Below are 15,496 nucleotides of genomic sequence, written 5' to 3'. Positions count from 1 at the left end.
ATATATATGAATATTTATAGTACAAATTTTGAATATTAAAATTTAAAAAACCAATATTTTTTTATTATTAATTTTATCAATATTAATCATTAAAGTGAATGTAATTTTTAAATTCGCGGTTCTAAATCGTAGATGGCATATACAATTTCTTGTTGTATGATCGATAATTCAGAACATACCATACAAAGTCTCGTAAGATGATAGATCTATTCTATATGTAGTCTATGGCAGTATGATGCCATAAAAAGTAAGAGGTAAAGAATCAGTCGCAAATCAGTAACAAAATATTATTGTAAAAAAAAAAGAAAAAGAGAAAGTAGAACAATATATTCTTGATTATTAGAATGTAATAAAAAAAAGTGTAACCAAAATAGTAAGTATTTTATAATCTTTTGTATCTAAAATAAATATAAATTTCGTTCAATATTATGCAATTATTATACTTTTTAAACAAACAATATATTAAAAATGAATGCATTTTGATGATCAATTTCATTATGTACAAAATAAACGAAAAATATTTCTTGATTTTATTATAAATTACAATAGATAGTAAGATGAATATTAATATATATTCCTATACTATATCCATCCAATCACAAGTCATGATAACGAATATAGTTACTGGCTTTTGTCCATAATGATCCGGATGTTCCTAATTTTATCAATCCAGAATCTCTTATCGCACGTACTGATTTTCTCGATTGCTTCTTATTACTTTGTTATCGAAGACAATTCAATTCTTTTATGTTATAAATACGCAATTACAATGTATTTCTGATATATATATATATATATATATATATATATATATATATATATATATGTATATTTATATATGTATGTGTATATATATATATGTATATTATTATTATTCATTTTATATAATCAAGACATAAGCATATCGCTGTTAGTTTTTTTATGTATCAGTTTCCATCAACGCGAATTTTGATACGTAACATCGTAAAACGTATAAAACTTAGGTGATCGTATAATGAATTCATGTCGCGCGCCATCAGTGCGTAAATAGTATGAAATGATCGTTCGTGGCGCGCGTATAAACTGTGCAGCACGGTGCCATAGTGCCGTTCATTGATTGCGCTTGTCCGGTGCCATATTCCACGTTCCAGAGCGTGGCGTTTATTGCGCAAAATCCAATCACTAGAGTTTCGCCATTTTTGTTGACCATTCAGTAGTTTCACCGAAAACGGCTATAAGCTAGTCTGGTCGGCAAATTGGTCATGCTTGCTATCTAAATATCGATTCATCTCGATTAGGATCGAGAACCGCGATTAAATTCCTCGAAGAAACGTTAGAATTCTTACCGTTTTCTTCTTTCTTTACGATATTATTTTATTTATACAAATACATATTGTATCTATACACATAAGAGTATTTTGATTGTTCCTACGAATTTTGCGATTGAATTACCCATCAGTAACACGTGAGTATTATAATCCAATACTTTTCATTTAAAAGCAATTTTATTTAATTGTACAGTAAATAACGATGCAATGAAAGTTAGTATAACGTTTCACTTTCGTGTGCCAGTAAGCCTGCGTTATTAACAGTCTTAATTTTTTAAATATTTTATTGATTATTTTTTATACTTTCTAAAACTTGGTAACATTGATATTTTTTTATAATTATTACCATCATGTTCTTTTACTATATATTTATATAATTTTGAAATTTTTTATCTTTTATACAATAAATTAAATTTTTAATCAATTATATATACAGATTATATTTCACAAGATGTTAATATTCTTGATTATAAGAGAAAACATCGCATGTCATGTGTTTTCATTTTCGAAATATTAATATTTAATTCTGAATATGAATTTTTTTTTATGAATATTTTTTTTCCTTTTTAAAAATTAAATTTTAATTTTCTTTACTTTTACAATAAAAAAATTTAACAATTTTATTTTTAAAAAAAAAAAGAAATATTGATTTTATATATTAATAATTATTCTTATATATTAATATATTGATTTGCAAAAAAATATATATGCATCCAAATAAATATCAATTTATAGCGATAACGAAAAATCAGAAAAAATCTTTGATTAAATTTTTGTGAATATATAAAATTTGTATGAGACATCTTTGGACGATTGATTATTTCTCAAGTTATAAAAAATTTAATTTTGAACTAAAAATATCTATATGTGAGCAATAATAATAAAATGTCAATAAAAAAGTATTGGAAGAATAATAAAAAAGCAATAAATCTATATACATACAATACATATAATACATATTATATACATATACATATTTGATAAGAAAGAAGCAATCAAAAAGTTGTTTAACAAAAAAAATTGTTTTCTTAAACATAATAAATTCAACGAAAGCAATTTAATATTTTTGTTTTTTTTGAATGTATATATAAATACAATATATATATATATATATATATATATATATATATATATATATGTATCTATTTATTATAATACTATACTTTATTAAGATACTGTTTGAAGAATTTGCTATCGAGTATTTATTTTTTTTAGAAATTTGATTTTTAATTTCTCACTATGAAATAACAATACGAAATCTTTATTTTTGTAATGAAATTTGAGTCAAATAATTTCTCCGTATGCCTCGCTGTGCAATTTTAGATCCGTGGGAATAAAATAGCGCGATAAAAAACGAACAAGAAAATAAGAAATAGAAAAAAAAAATCGGCAGACGAATACGAGACATACTAAAATTTCTAATACGCACGATTCTCAAGATTTTATAAACCTACTGTTCATTTCTCTGTTCTATACTATTTTTAGCGCATGCATAGGCACTGAGAAGTTCGAACGATTTCACAGTAATAGAAGCCAGCAAACATGCAATTGCGTAAATCGTGCAATGTCTGTATGTATATTACTTAAGATCGACGATCTCCATGAATCTTTTCCGATCGACTTGTTTTCAAAATCGAAAATGAAACTTTTTCTTATAATCTTATAATTATTTTTATGGTTATATTTTTATAGAAATTTTCTTTATAAAAATAAATTCTGTATTAACTGTATGTAATTTTTTTCCCAAAGAAAAATGTAAAATAGAAATTAGTAATTGGATTATTTTGAGTATATATATATATATATTCATATATGTATATATTCATATTCATATGTGGTTAAATTTTTTTACTTATGTTTTTTTTTAGTAATAACAATCATCTCTTTAGGTCAATGACACAAGTATTGGATTGAGAGTTTGCAGGAAAAATAGAAAAATAACAAACAAGATGCCACAACGTGTTAAAAGTGTGTCTAATGAAAACAAAACACAAATCAAGGAAGAAGCTTCCACGTCGTCCGTTCTTTCTGAGAATATCGGTGATGATGACCCAAATGTAGCTGAAGTACGAAACAAAAAACCTTAAAAATAATGAAATTATTTATATAAATATTTAGCTATTATATAAATTCACAAATTAGATATTAAAAAACAAAATAAAATACATTTGATAATTACAAGATGAATATTATTTTAAATAAAAATCATGTTTTATTCCTGATAATCAAATATTTAAATGTGATCTCTTATTTTAAAATATAATTAAACATTTACATAATCGATTCATAATTTTATTTTATATCTTTAATTTAATTTGCAAGAAACTGAAATCAATACTTTGAAATATTGATTAATATTTCAAATATCAAATAAATAATAATAACTTAATTTTTCAACAATTTAAAATTTAAAAAAAAATTTGTATCATAGGTTGTATTATCAAACAAAGGAGGACCGAAATTAATTCATCATGGCTATATGTATACACTGCACAAAAAGCAACCATATAATATCCGATGGAGATGCGTCGGCAGAACTATGCATTGTAGAGGCAGTCTTATCACAACTACGAGTTGCACGAAGCCAAGGGTGCGTATGGAACACAATCATAAACCAGATTTTGCGGCTGCTCAAGTTGCCAGGAAACGTTACTTGGCTCTTGGTAAACCTTGTGTGCTAACGAGTAAGTTTACTTGTTAATATATACTTGTCGATGACGATTTAATTGTTTAATATATTACTATCTTAATATATTACTAAAGTAATTAGCTAAAAAACACGTTTAAAAAGATGTTCTTATCATATAATATTATAAACTGTTTTTTTATAGATATTGAAGGAAATACTGACAATTCCATAAACGTGCCGCAACGAGTAGTTCATATAGAAAATGATTTACCAGAGGAGAAAAAAGAGAGGAGACCGAAGACCCGAGCCACGTCTAGAAAAAGTAAGTGTTTTGAAGTTTTATATTTTTAATAATTAAAATTTACATATATAAATATTAGGAATGTAATTGAATAGAATATATAATTTTTCAATGAAATCTTTTTACTTATTGCATTCATATTTCTTTCATATAATAACTAAAAAATTGATTATAAGTTTTATTATAATGATTATTAATAAAATTTAAATGAATCTCCAGAAGATTAGTAATAAATAATTAATTTCTAAGTAAAAACAAAATCTATTACAATACTCACATTAAATTATCTATATTGATTTATATTGATCTTAAAATAAAAATTATTTTTATATGAAAAGCATGTATAATTATTGCATTTATAAAAATTATAATTTTAAATTAGTATTAAAATTTTTTACTTAAATAATTACGTTAAAAATATATGATAAATTCTTTTCGTTAAGTTAACATTACCCATAATTATATATATTTATTTTAATTTAAAAAGTTTAAAAATTATTTGTTATGTAAACTAATATATTCAAACATATGTAAACATAAGGCAATTAGCAAGATATTTCACTTGTATGTATATTGTTCCAACATGGCGGGCATCTTAAAGATGCGCGCGAAAAAAAGAGAGCCGTAGAAGCGGCTCCCGATCGATGAGAATTCGCTCGGTGAGGCTCGAGTGAGTCGAACGTGATCAGGTCGGTTAGTAATTCCTTAGCGAAGAGAGACCCGGGAACGCGCACACGATAGCAACACGAAACACGGTACGGATAATATGCGTCGACGACCGGCGGCGCCGTCGCACATGCGCGCCCTGACGCGCCCCTGTTCGTCCACCGATTTCGATTTTAGTCACTCCCGGGTTCGGCTTCGGGGAAAATCGTTTCGCTTCCGTAGAGAGCCACATTGTCGAGACGCGTCGTGAAAAAAACTTGCACGGAACTTAGTAACGATTCTGTCGATCAAGTAGATACAAACGCGTCCCTCACGAGCTACATATATTCTTATATTCGACGATCTTCCGTTCGAGTACATATTTGTACATTAAAAGAGTACCATAAAAGAAAAGGAACAGAATTTTTTGGCGATTTTTTTTCTTTGTGTAGTCGTTGGCTACGGATGATCATATCCAATACCGATTTAATCATTAGACATTTACACGGCAACGAGATTAGACACGCCGAGAATAACGCGATAGAAAACCAGTGTTGATCTGATCGAAAAAGAATCGAGAACACGGTGAAAGAAATTGAACAATTTGTAGTGTAGTTTGAATATCACTCCTGGGAATCGTGCAAGGGTCAATAAATTGTCGCGTGGTCGTTGGTACAACGGTTTCTGACGCGATACAACACAAAATTGAACCGGTTCGTAGTCGCGAATCGAATGACCGGATTGGATTAAGTGACGCTGCGACAGATGACAAAAAAGAGAGGAACAAAGACACAAGGAAAAAAAGCACAGAGGTACGGTAGACGTAGCAGTGGCGTGTGCCACTCGATATCGTGCTCAGTCGCAACGGTTGCCATTTTATAGCCGGTCGCTCAAGAGAGATCTTCGGGGAGGCAAGAAGGAGAGGGAGAACTAAGTAAGAACAAAAGAGCGAGTAAGAGAATGCGAAAAAGATAGAAGGAGCAAGGGAGAAAGGGAAAGAAAAGCAAAGTGAGAAAGATCGAAGGAACGTAATGAGACAGCAAACGTCGTTTGGTGGTGGTGAAAGGGAGGGGAGATTAGAAGCAGGAAAGGGAGGGGAGAAGAGAAGGAATAAAAGGAACTTTGTAGATAGAACTTCCGTAGATGTTTTTAGATTGTTTTCAATTATACGCATAGTTTTATAAAATGAAATTTAAAAATTTAAATTTTTTACGGTTGATCGTTTGTTTTACGTTACAATGCAATATCGATCTAACCTGCGTAATATACGTGCTATACTATCAGACGTTCTCATCGGATAAATCGTTAATACGTATTATCCGTGTGTTGTCTGCTGAGTGATGACACAGTGTGCTAAAAGAAGTGGGAGTAATAAAGAGGTATTGAGAAACGAGAAAGATAGAATGTGGACGCACATATGTATTTTATCTACTCACTGTATGATTATCTTTAGCACTTTTTATAGTAATATTACATGCCAAAAAACTTATATGTATCATACTATTTAAATATATTTTTCCTTATGAGCATATGAAATCTTATATCCAGAATTATGAAATATATTTCTCGTCGATATATTGAAATTCAATTATAGTATTTATATCATTAGATAAATATATTATTAATTATATTAAATTTTTTCAAGATATTGTAAAATATATTATTTTGAATAATATTAATTCATTTAATTCATTAATATTATAAAAATTAAACGATAAAAAGATATTCTATATATCTATTTATTCGCATTCTCTTACAAAATTATTTCGCATAATTAAAAATTGTAATTTAATATCAAATTTCATCAATTTGATATTTAAAGAAAGTTATACAATGATGATAGTTCTCATCAATCGACAAATCTTGTCATAGATTTATTTACTAAATTTATTTATTAATTATAATTAAATTATAATTATTATTACAAATGTTTTTGAATTTATTCAAAAATTAGAATTTTGATTGTTATTACAATAGTTCATCTTTTCTTCTTTATTCTTTTAAATTGTTCTTCTTGAAAAAAAGAAGTTAATTAGAATATCTTACTATATCGAGAAAGATGTTGCTCCACATAATTAATTCGTGAAACCATGTCCACACAAAAGGATGTTTTTCGTTAAGCGTTATCTTAGAATATCGCGTTTTCGCAGAGAAAACGCGCTGCGAAGTTGGCGTGGAGGTCAAATCGTAAGCAGCGCGACAAGAACGAAGACGACGGCTACAACGGCGGGTCGGCTTGTACTGGTGGCCTGTAAGGACACCGTGAAGCTGACTAGCCGCCAACTCCTGCAGGGACAGCAACCTGGTCGAAATTGCAACACATCGGTCACCACGTCTTCCAACGAGGATATCGTGGAGGCCATTCGGCTCGAGGATATCGCGATGAAGCAAGAACCTGAAGATGAAAAAGATTTTTATTTAGAGGCGGCTGAATTGCCATCTCTATCACCTTCGACTAATCGTCATGCAGGTGCTACACACCGTGTTCGTTCCCATACACGTAGCCTTCGTGCGATGACAAATCCAAGCGCAGTTTGGGCACATTTTGACCTATGTGCAAATGATCCTTTGCGAGCTCAATGTCGAATTTGCGGTGCGGTTGTTGTCAGAGGCGGAGCGAATCCACGTCAATGTGGTACAACGAATCTTCATCGACATCTTAGAGTACATCACGGTGGCAGACTCATTGGCAGTCATTATCATGGTAATGGTAGTTGGAGATATTTTATATGCTGGAAAAATGATGCTATGTGACTTGACAATTATTTAAAGTGTTAACAAATATTATTATATAAAGCTAAATATAAATTATAATTATATAAAATAAAATTAAGTTTTATGTTTGTACTTTTTTTATAAATTAATATCGAAATCTATAATTAAAGTATTTTTCATTTTTTTAAATATCAAATAGTTGCACATACAGTTTTTAAAATATTTTTTTGATATCTTCTGGAGACTCATTTTGATAAATATAAAAAATAATAAATTATTTGTCTTTTTATAAAATATATTATGTTTATTTATGATTAGAATAATAAAAATGATTTTTTTTTTTCAGTATTACAATCACCTTCTTCAAGTAATTCAACTGGCAAAACTATAAGAATAGCAGCGCAGTCCTTGGTAAGATCTCATATTAGAAACATTGCACCAGCACCTATATCACAGCAGCAACAACAACAACGTCAACCAAAGACTCTTGTGTTAAAAACAATTCCCCTAAAAGTAAAGCAGGTTGCACCTACAACTATTAAAATGCCACCACGACAAACTAGTCAAGGAATACCTCATAATATTGTACATCAACAACCTACAGAGGTAATGAGCTTTTAAATAATGAGATATATAATATTTCTATATAGATTTTATAGCAGCTAAAATATACAATATGTTTTTCAGGTTTGTTTAAGATGGAACAGTTATCATAGTAATATGCAAAACAGTTTTCCATCTTTACTAGATTCTGAACAGTTTGTTGATGTTACATTGGCTTGCGAAGGCCGTTCGTTAAAGTGTCATAAAATGATATTGTCATCCTGTAGCGATTATCTCGCAGATTTATTACGAGAAAATCCGTGTCAACATCCAATTATTTTAATGAAAGATCTTAAATTTTGGGAAGTTGAAGCACTAGTCAAATTTATGTATCGCGGAGAAGTGAATGTAGCTCATGATAAACTGCCCCAACTATTGAATGCAGCTGAGGCATTACAAGTGAAAGGATTAGCTGGACCCAATCCTTCTTCACAGGTGAATAATGATTTTTTTATTTTTTAAATAAACATAATTTTGTTAATCAAATTTTCATAAAATATATTTTTTTAATAGAATTCAAAACCACCTTTACTTATTCCACAATCAAAGCCAATAATATCTCAACCAGTTTCGCGAGTCGCTTCAGAGACCAAAGAAAAAGCTTCCACTTCCGGAGTTTCTACGCTTGCTAGTCCTAAACGTGCGCAAAAACGACAACATTCAGAACCAATTGAACCAAAACCCTTTACTAAAATACGTTTACAACGACCTGTTACACCTACATCACCAACTACTACAGTTAAACTTGAACCTTTAGATATTCCTCTCAGTCCTACAGAGATATTTCCTGAAAATAATGAAGACAGTTCAACTCCGTCGAACTTTGACAAACTTATGAGTTTACATGAAGAAGATGATCCAGGTGGTAATGAAACTATTGATGGTGAAAGAGAAATTAATTTCTGTGAGATACCTGAACCGCCCGATATAAATGATAGCGAAGATCAAATGGAATTCGTACCTACGGACTTTTTAGAACAGGAACAAGATATAGTCGAAGAAACTGAAATAGCCACGAACAAAGATTGCAAAGAAGAAACCAGAGAGGATAGTTCTGTTGAACTTGAAGTCGGCGAAGGAAATGGAGTGAAAAAAGAACAATGTTCAAAAGAAAAAAAACCAGTTTAGTAAGATAATCAGTGAATTCAGTACTTGGTTTGTTTATTAAAATAAGATCTATGTTTGATTTTTTTAAAATAGATTTTTAGAATCATCCAGTATTGCCATGAAATCTTTATTTTTTATTGAATATTGATTTCGATTATTTTCTTTTTTTTTTTCAGAATTAATACAAAAAATACATAATTATGAAATTATTAAAAATACATAATAATTATGTATATATTATTTTTATGATAATGTTTTACAAAATTTATCGTTACAATAGATTTCATAATTTGAAAATTCTATTTTATTTATATTTGATCAATTAAAATATAGTGTGAAGTTATATAATGATATATCATTTATTCTTAGAGTAATATGGCAAATATTTCATCTACATTGTAAATAGAACGTAAACGATAAAAAAGTAAAACTATTTTTACCACTTACTACATGAATCGTAGTGATACGATATATATCGGATATCTTTCGAATATTTTCTCCAAGTACACAGTTCAAAACTGATATTTCTATACAAAAAATAATGCCAGAAAATATGATTTAAGTAAAGATTACTAATTAATTGTATATAATTACAAAAGTACCTATAACTAATTTTAGTTTAATCGTACAATTAAAAATTTGAGTTTGACATTGACGTTTAATTATTACAACGTCTTTAATTATTATAATATCATATCTTTAATTATTACAATTTATTTGTTAAAAAAAACTCGATCTACACTTTTATATTATAATCTTGTAATTCAGATTAACTTCAGTAATCAAGTAGAAGTTAATCAATCATTTTAAATAATGCAATTTTTACTTTGAATCATTGTTGAAAATTTACAGATTACCTTTCTATTTCTATTACAAATATGCTAATAACATACAAAGAATGTTGCTTCTTTGATGAAAAGTTGTACCTGTTAACTTGAAAAGCGTTTGCAGTATAATCTAATGAAGAAACAGTACAACAAATTAATGTTTTTTTGTGTTTTATTTTTCTTTATGTTTATTCTATTCTTTTATTATATATATTGTATGTATGCATTATTTGAAATGGTATGTCTGATTTTACTAATAAATTAATAGAAAATCAATGCATTTATAATATATTAATCATAAAAAATTAATATTATATCAAATTGCAAAATTAACAAATTGATAACTCAATGTTATATTTTTTATTATTGTAATCTTTTTCTTAGATTTTTAAAAATTATGTATTTTTTTTTTTTTTCAAAAAAAAATTATTATACCTGTATGTAAGCGTTATGTAAAAGTAACATTCTACGTATATGGTATATATTACATAGAAGCTAGAGGCAAAATTTTATTGTAAAAATCTATATCTATATGATTGGAAAGTATATGTACATTGTAACATGTGAAATTATGTCTTATAAATAAATTGCTATAATAGTACATAGCAAAATAATTTGTATTATCTCTTTTTTTTCTAAAAAATTTTTAATATTTTAAATATTTATTATGAATTGTAATAATATAATAAAAAAATGAAATATTTTTTTCTTAATTTTGCTTATGATATTTTTGTTATTATGTATATAATATATATAAGAGAAATTAAAAGTCATCATAATAAATAAGAGACATCATAACTATTATAATAAAAGACATTATATATTAAATGTGTATTATTTTTAAATGAAACATGAATATTAGAAATATTAAATTTCTTTTATATTTATTATAGGAATATAAACATAGTTTCTTTATGTTTCTCTATTATATGTATTTAAATTTTTGTTTTTAAATTATATTATTGAGACTATAACAATATAATTATATAATATTATAATTTTAAATATTGAAGCTCCAATTTCTTAAAAAATATATTTATATAATATTTATTTTTAAAGTTTTAAATTTTTAAGCTATAATATAATATATATATTTCTAAAATGATTTTACAAAGTAATTGATTCTATTTTATTTATTTGTAAAATAATTTCAATTACATACTGATTAATATTTATACAACAAATATTCCAGGGATTACAATATCAATATTAGTGTTTCGATATAAATTGAATTTTTACATTCATATTCTAATAGATTTTATAATATTTATATAAAAAAATATACATTTTAATTCATTATATAATGAAAATCATCTTATTCTATATAATAATTATTCCTTTTTGAGTTATATCGATATTAAAATTGTAATATTAGGATTGCTGATTTGATCCCAAAGTAGGTCGCAACTCGCAACCACGATGGCGCCACGTTATCTTTACCCCTCCCCTTACCGAACTGTCAAATCGAGGAACGTTGTTTGTATACGAAATTTTTATCAGTTTTCAGCCTCAAGTACAATCCGGAGACTTCGAACAAGTGAATAAGATCAGGTTCGTACCTGTGCCTATTTTCACAATGAATTATATCAATATTATTTTATGGAATCCTTCGATTACCGCAGATAAACGAAAATGTTAAGAGCTCGATGTGACCGGCGCTGCTACCACCTTTCTGTCAATTTCTTCTTGTCTCTTTCTCTTACATTTTTCTTAATAATTCTTGTTATTCAATTCTTGTTGTTCAATACAATTAAAAAAATTATTTCTTTTGTCATTTTGTATAAGATAAAAATATTAATGAAAATTCTTCATTGAATGCAATTTTGTTATAAATTGTGTGTTATTGGCCTTGCTTTATTTCTCTTAACCTATCTAGAAAGATAATTATTTAACTATGTTTAATTTGAACTTTTTAAATAAAATTTGATGTCAAATTTGACAATGTTAATATGCTATGTAATAAATTGAAATTGATTGATAAGCTTATGTTAGAACTTACAATTTTTATTTAATATATTATAATTATTTACAATTATTTTTTGTAAAATTTTTTTTATCCTATTTTTTCTGCTATGTAAATTTTTTGATAAAATTGACTTTTGCTTAACAATAGAAATATTTTATGACATATTAATATTATCAACCTTTTTGTCAAGAATACTATTATTTTTATGAAATTATTAAATAAAATTTTTATTTTAACAAAATAAAATAATATTATTTTAAGAAAAATCAAATTTATTAATGAACTAATTATTTTAGAAAAATATAAATTTATAAATAGAATAATAAATAAATAGAAAAACAACAGATTAGATCTATATTTATATTTTTAATAGATGACTTTTAAATAAATATAAAAAATATATTTTATATTTAATAGATTATTATAAATTTTTTAGAATGAATCGTACAATGGATGAAAAAGAAGAATTAGTCAAAAAGTCTTTATTTAGTTTTGTGAGGAAAGAGGTACCCACTGCCCAATTAAGGTAAAAAAAAAAATAAATAAAAATGTTTTTTTATCTATAATTTGAAAAATTGTATGAAATCTATATATATAAATCTATATATATTTAATGTATGTTTGTAATTTATAAAGATATTATTTCTAGTTTAATAGATGATATTGTTTTGAGCTATGTGGTAAGTATGGTAGAAGAAAGTGCACTTGAAGAAGACTTGGATGTTGATGGATTATGTGAAATGGTTTCTGCTTGCCTTCCTGAGTTTTCTACCATTGAAAAAGAAGCAGTATCTAAATGGTTGTTAGATATTGAAAGCAAATTACGGCAAGAAACTAAAGAAAATGAAAATTGCCAACCTCAGGATCCTTTGAGTCATATTAGTTTAACAGCTTTATTACCTCCTGGTACACAAAGAATGAGAGTTCATCATCTCTCAGAAACAAGTGATGCTGGAAGTGATTCCAGTGGAGAATATTTTTCAGAAGTAAGCTCTATTTAATTTTTTCATAAATTAAATATATATTTTTTTAATTAAATTAGTTGCATCATATTTATTCATTTTTTTTCATAATTTAAAATGTGAAAAATTTAAATATTGAAATTTGAATTTTGAAAAATTTAGTTACGTGTAAAAAATTTTTATATTATTAATTTTCAAATAATACTATTTTACAACAATAAACTAATCTTAGAATGAAATTTAGTATCAAAAAAGCTGACATGGTTATTTTTAGTTGTCATATCTTTTTTTATTTATATAACAAATTTTATTTATTGGTATATACTAAAATACTAAATAATAGTATATACTAAAATAAAATAAAATATAAATATATCACATATTAGGAATCATCTTGGCATCAAGTAGCACTTCTGCAAGAAATGTTTCCAGCTGCAAGTCCAGCAGAAGCTAGACATTGCTTAGCAGTTGCAGGTGGTGATATAGCAAAAGCAGCACAGCTTGCACTTCATAGACAAGAAGCAGGACAAAGTCTTGTTAGTAATCTTACTTTTTTAACAGTAAGTATTTAGTTTTGAATTTATTCCTAAGTATATATATATATATATATATATACATATTTTAATCAAAAAATATATCATATATCTTACATGATCTTAGATAATTTACTATTAATTTAAAATATTGAATGCATATGTATTTTATACTACTAGTAAAGCAATTATATATTAAATGAAATAAAATAGCATAATTATCTTCTGTAGCCAAATGGTCGTAACAAGGCCAGAGTAAATGATGAGGAATTGAAATCACGTATCATCGCACGATATAGTTACGTTGATAGAGATGATGATTCACGTGAGCATCGTCCAGTTGCCCCGAAAACGGAACCAAAAAAATTAGTACGTTATTTAGATAACAAGATTGTAAGTGTGAAAGGTGAACGTTATACTGAAGTCAGAAGAGGTGGTGAAGAGGAAGATGGGAATGAAGGTGGTAGAAAAAGAGGTCATTGCCGACCGTAACCAGTCCCTTTGCCTCCACCCCCTGATCCACCCCCTTGGAGGCATCTAATTTCAAATTAAGCTTTCACTTACATTCTCTTGTATTGCTTAAAAAAGAGTACGGATAGGGCGTTGAATTTCTATATTTGTAGCACTATCCATTTTGTTCCTGCTTTCAGTTGATTTTGTCTCACAATCATCTTTCGCAATCATTTTTATCAATTTTAGAACTATCTTTTTTGTCCTTTTATGTGTGATATTATCCTTATTGTGATCTGACGCAAGAGATTTGTAGCATTTTAAAAAACCACGTATATATATATATACGATGTACCGTTTACGATATAGATCAATGAAAACTTTTCCCTAATGAGACATCGCTATTGTTATTATTATTATTGATATTAATATAATATAAAATCATTAATACTATTAATATTATTATTAATATTAATAATAATAATAATAACAATATATCACAGTTTAAGTACCTGTTAACGTATAATTAATTTACGTTTGAAACATTTTACTCTTCATTGAGTGTGATGGTCATTTTCTATTCTTTATTGAGTATAATAATCAATAAATTTTTAATTCAAAAAAATTTATATGATAACAAAATCATAAATAAATATAATGTAAATGAAAAAAGAAATTTTTTAATATTTTGTTATTTTTTTAATTTGAAAGTTATATAATTTATATAAATTTATATAATTCATGAATTTTCTTTATTGAATAAAAAATGACCACTGTAAACTCAATTATTAAACTTAAAACTCAATTTCTGCGATACAATGTCGAATTTTATTTTGCATTTTCAACAAATGCAAACTTTTTTTTTATTGTTAAAATAATAAGCACATTTTATTTATTAAACATGTTGTGTGTCTCATATTTCCAGTGAATATCGTACTATTGTTATATTAACTATTATTATTAAGTCCACAATGTGCTGATATTTTTTGAAATAGGCTAGGCTTGTATATTTTATAATGTTAACAGTAAGATTAATTTAGTTGATTGTTCCGAAACATTACTCAAATTGAGTGAAATCTCTTTCTTTTTCTCTTTCAATCTATCTCTATCTATCTCTCTATATCACTATGTATGTAATGAAACGTACGTAAGAATTATAAAATAAGTGAAACAATATCTGTGCAAGAAGTTTGGTTTCTTGCAAAAGCACTAAAATAAAATTATATATAATAAAAAAATTTAGGAATTTTTATGTGCACATTTACTCAAAAAAAATGAAAAATTTCAAATAAATAACTTCTAAGCATGCATAGTTATAATTATTGTCTATAATATAATCGAAATTCATTTAAAATTTAATATAATATTGTAAAAAGAAAAATATCCAAATTCTGTAATAGAAATAAACTGCGTATATGCTAAATTCTTTGATATCGCAGAGCAATTATAAT

At 26.7% G+C, this 15,496-nt stretch overlaps 2 protein-coding genes across 15 annotated transcripts; both read left to right on the top strand.

Annotated features, from left to right (window-relative positions):
• The first annotated feature begins 217 nt into the window (after positions 1–217).
• On the top strand, positions 218–10,748 carry LOC100871388 (uncharacterized). 14 transcript variants are annotated; one of them, XM_086907665.1, is made up of 8 exons: positions 238–373; positions 2,793–2,877; positions 3,197–3,373; positions 3,739–3,991; positions 4,139–4,258; positions 7,944–8,203; positions 8,285–8,635; positions 8,714–10,748. In XM_086907665.1, the coding sequence occupies exons 2-8, from the start codon at positions 2,872–2,874 to the stop codon at positions 9,326–9,328; spliced, it is 1,782 nt and encodes a 593-aa protein (XP_086763791.1). In that variant the 5' UTR covers positions 238–373; positions 2,793–2,871; the 3' UTR covers positions 9,329–10,748. The 14 variants fall into 14 exon arrangements, with proteins under 14 accessions (XP_031773352.1, XP_086763793.1, XP_086763791.1 ...); XM_086907671.1 differs by having other exon boundaries at positions 3,176–3,373; XM_086907672.1 differs by lacking the exon at positions 238–373 and adding an exon at positions 1,029–1,444 and having other exon boundaries at positions 3,176–3,373.
• An 819-nt stretch (positions 10,749–11,567) lies between these two features.
• LOC100872062 (CUE domain-containing protein 2) lies at positions 11,568–15,351 on the top strand. The gene is made up of 5 exons (XM_003695173.4): positions 11,568–11,685; positions 12,537–12,626; positions 12,750–13,086; positions 13,449–13,622; positions 13,827–15,351. Exons 2-5 carry the CDS (start codon positions 12,538–12,540, stop codon positions 14,085–14,087), a joined length of 861 nt encoding a protein of 286 aa, XP_003695221.1. The 5' UTR covers positions 11,568–11,685; position 12,537; the 3' UTR covers positions 14,088–15,351.
• The last annotated feature ends 145 nt before the right edge of the window (positions 15,352–15,496 follow it).

The sequence above is a fragment of the Apis florea genome, unplaced genomic scaffold, assembly GCF_048593485.1.
Source record: "Apis florea isolate Af1SG1 unplaced genomic scaffold, ASM4859348v1 contig_2897_pilon, whole genome shotgun sequence".
In the NCBI taxonomy this organism is placed as follows: Eukaryota; Metazoa; Arthropoda; class Insecta; order Hymenoptera; family Apidae; genus Apis; species Apis florea.
Note: the sequence above shows the minus strand (reverse complement) of the source record. Positions and strands in the feature narration are given on the sequence as shown.

Excerpts from the sequence above, each read along its gene's own strand:
- LOC100871388 (XM_003695168.4), top strand. The coding sequence starts at position 5,648 with ATGACAAAAAAGAGAGGAACAAAGACACAAGGAAAAAAAGCACAGAG. Across the intron at positions 5,695-7,032 it reads CAAGGAAAAAAAGCACAGAG|AGAAAACGCGCTGCGAAGTT; the intron begins GTACGGTAGACG and ends GCGTTTTCGCAG. Across the intron at positions 8,636-8,713 it reads GACCCAATCCTTCTTCACAG|AATTCAAAACCACCTTTACT; the intron begins GTGAATAATGAT and ends TTTTTTTAATAG.
- LOC100872062 (XM_003695173.4), top strand. The coding sequence starts at position 12,538 with ATGAATCGTACAATGGATGAAAAAGAAGAATTAGTCAAAAAGTCTTTA. Across the intron at positions 13,087-13,448 it reads GTGGAGAATATTTTTCAGAA|GAATCATCTTGGCATCAAGT; the intron begins GTAAGCTCTATT and ends ATCACATATTAG. Across the intron at positions 13,623-13,826 it reads GTAATCTTACTTTTTTAACA|CCAAATGGTCGTAACAAGGC; the intron begins GTAAGTATTTAG and ends TATCTTCTGTAG.